The 7500-nt window shown below is 37.1% G+C and overlaps 1 protein-coding gene across 2 annotated transcripts in view; it reads left to right on the top strand.

The window, feature by feature from the left end:
* Agps (alkyldihydroxyacetonephosphate synthase) overlaps window positions 1-7500 on the top strand; it is a 16395-nt gene that overhangs the window by 6127 nt on the left and 2768 nt on the right. For both annotated transcript variants that reach the window (XM_043038329.2, XM_043038330.2), the window contains exons 3-13: window positions 536-631; window positions 1014-1150; window positions 1751-1900; window positions 2042-2193; window positions 2527-2663; window positions 2996-3174; window positions 4239-4418; window positions 4655-4780; window positions 5054-5184; window positions 5397-5511; window positions 5834-5967. In XM_043038329.2, coding sequence (XP_042894263.1) covers window positions 536-631; window positions 1014-1150; window positions 1751-1900; window positions 2042-2193; window positions 2527-2663; window positions 2996-3174; window positions 4239-4418; window positions 4655-4780; window positions 5054-5184; window positions 5397-5511; window positions 5834-5967 — 1537 coding nt within the window. The remainder of the gene's footprint in view (window positions 1-535; window positions 632-1013; window positions 1151-1750; window positions 1901-2041; window positions 2194-2526; window positions 2664-2995; window positions 3175-4238; window positions 4419-4654; window positions 4781-5053; window positions 5185-5396; window positions 5512-5833; window positions 5968-7500) is intronic.

The following is a 7500-nucleotide window of genomic DNA, read 5'->3' as shown; positions in this document are numbered from 1 at the left end:
GAGTGAGAGAGAGAGAGAGAGAGAGAGAGAGTGAGTGAGTGAGAGAGAGAGTGAGAGAGAGAGAGAGAGAGAGAGAGGAGAGAGAGAGGAGAGAGAGAGAGAGAGAGAGATGAGTGAGTGAGTGAGAGAGTGAGTGAGAGAGAGAGAGTGAAAGAGAGAGAGAGAGTGAGAGAGAGAGTGAGAGAGTGAGTGAGAGATGAGTGAGTGAGAGAGTGAGAGTGAGTGTGAGTGAGAAAATGAGAGAGTGAGTGAGTGAGTGAGTGATAGAGGAGAGAGAGAGAGAGTGAGAGTGAGTGAGGAGGTGAGGAGAGAGAGAGAGAGAGAGAGAGAGAGAGAGAGAGAGAGAGAGAGAGAGAGAGAGAGAGAGAGAGAGTGTGTGTGTGTGTGTGTGTGTGTGTGTGTGTTTTGTGTTTGTTGTAAGTCTCTATTTGTCTGTCTGTCTGTTTGACACCCACCTTTTTTCTGTAATTACTCTTTCAACTTTATTTTATGTAATACAAGTTGTGATTCTAAAAAATCATCTCCATCTTTTCAGGCAAGATTTGCTAAAATGGAATGGCTGGGGATACAGAGATTCCAAATTTACAGTACACAAGGAGAAGGATTACTATGTGGCCTTTACAGGGAACAGGCAAGTTACAAAACCAAATTTTCTCCTTTAGTTTCGTAAATAGGATTAACCTTTTAAGATTATTTTTCATTTTTTTTTTTTTTTGTGCTTGAACTGAATGATTATTTAATGCTGCCTACACTCTCAGTTCTTAAAACTTATTGTGGAATTAATTTATTGAATTGTGGTTGAATTTATCATGTATATTAGAAACTCAAGATTATGCAAATCTCAATAGTCAGAACATGTCATTCCAACAGGCAGAGACTGTTGGAATGACCATGAAATTTTGAATACATGATTGCCATTTTAATTTTCTGGTATATCTTGTTGATGTAAGATCCTTTAGTTAACTAATTCCTATTGAGCGAGTAGTGACCCCTTCAATTTCCCGCATCTCCAGATACAAGATCGGAAACATGGTGCTCCCGCACTTTGGTCAGTGGGTGACAGACACGCTAGGAGTAAACTTTGATGACTGCACTCCCCCACAGGAACCTCCCTTGCCACACCAGTATCCTGAGCCTATCCTTCAGCAAGGTAAACTTGTAGCTACTGACAATTTGTGTTCTTCACAAGGACATAAAAGCAGTGTGTTTTAAAGTGATTACTTTTTTTCATTGGAATTGTTTTTTTGAAACGAGGTCCGAGTGAACCTTAGTTTCCATGACTATTCCTGACCTGTGTGAATAATTGTTTTTCATATTTATTATTTATAACATTACTAGTTGTAGTAGTGTGTTAATTTTTCAGTAATGTTACTTATGTTTTCATATGTCATTCACATGTCTGTTTCTATTGCAATTCCATGATTATTATTTTCATTATTGCTATAATATTTCTGTATTATGTTTCATTATTATAAGTATCATTATCATTATCTTTCTTATTATTATTTGTTGAAAAGGAAAGGGAAAGTTAACCCTTTCCCGACGGGGCACTCGCTACGCGAAGACCCATATGCCGGGCGATTGCAATATTGCATTGAAATCGTCACACTGGCTTGACGCCCCGGCATCGGGATTTTGGCTGTGTCACACGGGTGTGACGCACCGTCGTCATAGGGTTAATTGTTTTTCATTGCTATTAAAAATTATGAATAGATGAAGATAAACAGATGGCATTCTTTCCATGTGACAGATTTCATGACTGAGCTGGAGACCCTAGGGATTGCACATTCCCTGGATGGAGAAGATCGACTGTTCAGGGCACACGGGCACACCCTAGCAGAAATCTTCACTCTCAGGGAGGGCATGTTTCCCAGGATTCCTGACCTTGTTGTGTGGCCAAGTGAGTGGGAAACTTTTTCTCTTAGTTATTTGGTTTACTCTGTGATGGTCAGCTACATACTCAGACTTGCCATGATAATATGGCAAATCTTTTAAAGCACTTAGGTGGTTGTATTTAGAATTCTTTCACATCATCTTTCAGATAATCATGGTGAAGTAGAGAAGCTTGTCAACTTGGCTTCCAGACACTGTGTTGTGATGATTCCATTTGGGGGAGGAACAAGTGTATCAGGGGCTCTCCTGTGTCCCGAGGAGGAGAGCAGAATGATTGTGTCACTAGACACCTCTCAGATGGTAAGTAAAGTCTGAGCCTGGTTATGTTTGGGGAATTTCAACCATGGTGTGTGAGATATGTCTTGATAAGTTTGGTGATTATTTACAAGTGGAAGTGGGACACTATGGCCAAATAAAGGGGATGAATTACATATTTCTTCCTTCTCCATTAATAATGGCTTTAGAAAGCATGATATTTAGTGTTTGTTATTATATGCCAGTCACTGGTGAGTTAGAGATAAATCTATTTTGTGACATGCCATTTTCTGTACAGTAAAGTGTGCTTGCATTCCTAAATTACGGTGGTCTTTGTCTATGCATGTTGTGTCACTAACATAACACCACACCTGACAGTGCCGTATTCTGTGGGTGGACGAAAAGAACCTGACAGCCAGGATAGAGTCAGGGATCATTGGTCAGGATCTTGAGCGCCAACTTCATGCCCGAGGGTACACTGCAGGTCATGAGCCTGACTCTTATGAATTCTCTAGGTAAGGAAAACAAAGCAAAAAGAAAAAGGAAATAATTAGATGGAGATAACTATTTGGATGAAGAGAGACAGGGTCAAAGAGTAAATGGAGTGGGTATTTTTATTGTTTAGTTTCACTGAATGATTTGGTAGTCTTTGTAAGCATGTTGATGCCCAGACATGTGAATGAAACTCTTTTTTGATGAAAAAATCCAAGATAATTGTAGGTCTACCCAGACATTGCTTTTATTTTTTTTTATCTAAATTTTCATTCACAACTCTTGTTTCTCTCCCTCTTCCCCTCATCTTCATTTGTTCATTTGCATAACTTGTCTTTTTAACCTTTTTTTTCAGTCTTGGAGGCTGGGTTGCAACTCGAGCCTCAGGAATGAAGAAAAATATCTATGGCAATATTGAAGACCTTGTTGTCCAAGTGAAGGCTGTGACACCCAAGGGGACAGTAGAACGTTACACAGCAGGCCCGAGGATCTCAGCAGGGCCTGATGTTCAACACTTTATTATGGGCTCAGAGGGTGTGTAGTGCAGCTTTCATACATTATTTAGGAAACACTTTATGCCTTCACTTTATGCAAAAGCATGATTGTTAAGAATGTTGTCATTCATATGCCCATTATTACTTAATCAACGTACCTGTGGCAACTTAATAACATTCCTTGGTTAGCTTATATTTTGTCCCACTCTTATTATGAGGATATAATGATGGATGTTTCTTGTGATGTAGGGATTATGTGGGATTAAGCCATGCATGAGATGTCCTTTGATCTTCCTTATCTTCTTGTTTACAAGTGTTGATTAGTATGCATATTGACTGATAGACAGTGTTCATTAGAAAATGATATGCAGATCAATAAGGGTGATTTACATATTTTATTCAGTATCTTAACCCATTCACTGGTCAATAAAGGTGATTTACATATTTTATTCAGTATCTTGACCCATTCATTGGTTAATAAGGATGATTTACATATTTTATTTAGTATCTTAACCAATTCACTGGTTGACATCCTGTCAATTGATCTGAAAATATCCCTGGTTATGGGTGACATCCTGAAACTTCAGGTATTTTTCACTTAGTTCCAGGCGGAGAGTTGTGATGTGCTGGACCGTCATCAATAAAATACTAAGTTGTTCATAAATATGATTATTTTTCATAATTTCTTAGTCTCTGTTACTTTGGTTTAGGTGTTTGAATGTCCTAAAATGTGATATAGTGTAAAAAAAAAAAAAAAAAAGACATCAAAGAGAACTACATGGTAATTTCTGTATATTATCAGTTGAATAAAAAGATCTGAGTCAGAACACTATAAAATGATATAAAATATTACTAAAGTAATCCTATTTCTAATTTGTCACATCACGAGGTATATGTACATACTTATATATACATATATAATTATCCCATTGTGAATGAGTTAAACAGTTAACAGAATTTCATAATATGCAAACACAAGCACATAATGATGATGATGTTGGATACAAAAAGCTTTTACTTGATTTTGTTATATTGTTGATATATATATGAACAGCTAGATTTTGAAAATAATAAAACTAAAACATCATCTGACCTTTTTTTCAGGAACCCTTGGAGTTATCACAGAGGTAACATTGAAGGTGCGTCCCTTGCCAGTGGTGCAGCGCTATGGGTCAGTGGTGTTCCCAGACTTTACAAGAGGTGTCAACTGCATGCGTGAAGTCGCTCTCCATCGGTGCCAACCTGCTTCCATCCGGTTGATGGACAATGAACAATTTAAATTTGGTAGGTTTATTTCTGTGTTTTCTGGCAAATACTCAGGAGAAGTATTATGAATTAATCACGGAGGAATTTGACTATGGTTAGAAATTATGAATGATTGTGACAAAATTCTTATATGCATTACATTTATAATATATTTTCTGTACATTTATAGAGAACTATTAAACTAATAGTTTCTCTTGCCATTTTTAAACATATCAGATTTTTTACCTTATTCTATTTTAATTTTTTATTTTCAGGTCATGCGCTTAAACCCCCAACTGGAATCATGGGTCTCCTTAGTGAAGGAATAAAGAAGATGTATATAACTCGTATTAGGGGCTTTGATGTGCACACCATGTGTGTTGCCACCCTTCTTTTTGAAGGTAGGTTGCAAGTTTTTATTTTATTTTATTATTATTTCTTATTAAGCTCAGATTGATTTATATCATTTCACTCATTGAAGACTGGTACATCCACCATGTATCTTTTTTCCTTTATATTCTTTTTCTTTTACACAAAGCTAGCACTGTAACATTTTACATGTGATTAAATGGACTTTTTTGCTAGCTCTTATCAATATCATTATGTGCATATCTTTTAGGAACTACTCTTTACTGAAATGAAAGATTAATTTTATTCTTGTGCACTTAAAATAGGCTCAGATTATGAGGTATCGGCGCAAGAGAAGAGGATATACGACATTGCCTTGAACAATGGGGGCATTCCAGCTGGGGAAGCTAATGGCCAGAGAGGCTACATGCTTACCTTTGTTATTGCATATATAAGGGTAAGTAGTTGTTAGTTATTGTCTTAGATTCTGTGTTTGTTTATTGTTATTTCTTGCAAATATTTTTTCTGTTTATGAGTAAGTAATTGTAAATATATGTTCAAGTTTCCTATTTTAGTTATTTGAATGAAAAATAGAAGATCGCATTATGTGATTTCATCAATGTTTATTCATGTTTTCAGTGAGTCATGGATTTCATTAATTGTTTTCAGGATCTTGCATTTGATTATGGGATAGTTGCAGAATCCTTTGAGACCTCTGTTCCTTGGGATCGTGTTCAAGCTCTCTGCCATAATGTTAAGCATCGTATTAGTTCAGAGTGCACAGGTTGGTTATCATCAAATATTGTTGTATCATATGCAAGTTATCACTACTTTTTTTTGGTCATAAAGATGTTTAAAGTTGAAGAAAAGAATAGAAGACTTAAGAAATTATTGGACTTTCTTTCCCTTCCTTTTCTTCCTCAGCCTCTTCTCCTTTTCTTTCATCTGTTTCTGTTCTTCCTCCTCCCCATCTGCCCTCTCCTCTTCCTGCTGCTCCCATTCTTCATCACTTCCTCTTCAGCTATCTCCTTCATTTTCCCATCCTCCCCTATCTCTGTCTTTTCTTATTGGTGGTTGCTTAAACATTCTGCTCTTTATCATTTCAGAGAGGGGAATAAAGCACTACTTTGTGACATGTCGTGTCACGCAAACATATGATGCAGGTGCTTGTGTTTACTTCTATTTTGCATTCAACTACCGTGGATTGTCAGATCCCGTGCATGTCTATGAGGAAATTGAGGTACGATATTTTGTACTTTATGTACTCTTTTTTTTAAATATTTTAGACTTTCAAATCATATGAATTGTGATAGATTCCAATTACTTTACTAAATATGTATTGCTAATAAATTGAAAAAAAAAAATATATATAATGTAATAGAGTATAATTTTTCTGTTAGGTGAGTATTGATAACAAAGGGTTGTGATGTTGTTTAGTTTAACTGATGTGCAGCAGTTTATACACTAGTTTCATTAACCCGTTAATGCCGAGTGACAAGATGTCAGGTCCAGTGGTGGCAGTGCCAGCTGCCTGGGCTTTCCATCTGGCCAGTGCATCAGGTGATGGGCTTGTATTGCTTGGCCGTGTCCAGAGCGGATGAATAGCCCAAGATGTTAGGCTTACGCGTTTGAAATACCCTGGTGTTTGGAGCTAAAACAACCCCATCGGCAACGGGTTAATAGGATGGCAATTTTATTGCTTCTCCATACTCTGCTCAGCTATCCCAATTTTTCTCTGTCCATATCCTAATGAGGAAAAATTGTTCTATATCTTGAAATAAACTTGTAAATTCAAGGGAAGAAGTCATAATAAAGGTTTTAAGATATTGTATATTTTCCCATCAACCCATTTAGTATGGGTAACATGATATACATAATGGCACTGATTAGGCCTAAAAAGACAGGTGTCAATGCGTACATGAAGCGACATCGGGATCTGCACACAGTTGAAGCGTGCACACAGTCTTGGAGTATTATGGCTGTAACAGCACTAGCTTCAGAGCTATAGGGTTCCAAAATGAGTTTAAACCTGCTTTTGTGATGGATTTATGGAAAAATGATTTTTGGCTAATCTATGCTACTCAGAGGGCGGAGAAAACACTTTCCCCATCCCTCTAACTTTTAGCCAGTGCCGTCAGTATTGTAGACCGTCCGTCCTGACTGCCAGTTAGGTTGTTAGGTGCTCCATCCACAATGGGTTAATGCCAAAAGTGCCTGCATGCATGCACTGTTCATTGTGGTTTTGTTTTATGATTTTTTTTACCCAGATGGCTCATCAAATGCTTAATCCTCAAAAGTTCAATTACTTGGTCTACCTAGCCGACATATTTACCCTATTCCTTGAATTTTTATGGTAAATTTTTATTTTATTTTTAATTATTATTATAGTAATGATAATAATAAAAATGATATGTAGGACAATAATGTTTATAAGGATTAGAATAATGATAGAAATAAAATATATTTTCCTGAAAATTCAAGGTTTTAAGTGAACATATGAGGTCAGGTAGACCTAGTAAATGAACAATTGGTTATTAACCCTCTCTGGATGGGTGGTACACTACAGTACCACTCATTCAAGGCCCCGGTTGCCGGGTGGCACCATATGGTGCCAGTCATTTAATTGATTTAGGCCTAAGCGTTCGAAAGCCCCGGCATTGTAACATGCAAGGCTGGAATGCTCCCGTCGTGAGTGAGTTAACCTACTGAATATGGGAGTAGATTTACTATCCCAAAGAGGGAAGGGGAAAGAAATCTGTGGTAATTTCTGTGA

The sequence above is a fragment of the Penaeus japonicus genome, unplaced genomic scaffold (assembly GCF_977035675.1).
Source record: "Penaeus japonicus unplaced genomic scaffold, GWHDUDI00000001_assembly GWHDUDI00000040, whole genome shotgun sequence".
NCBI lineage: Eukaryota > Metazoa > Arthropoda > Malacostraca > Decapoda > Penaeidae > Penaeus > Penaeus japonicus.
The sequence above is the reverse complement of the archived record's forward strand: the minus strand, read 5'-3'. Positions and strand labels throughout refer to the sequence as shown.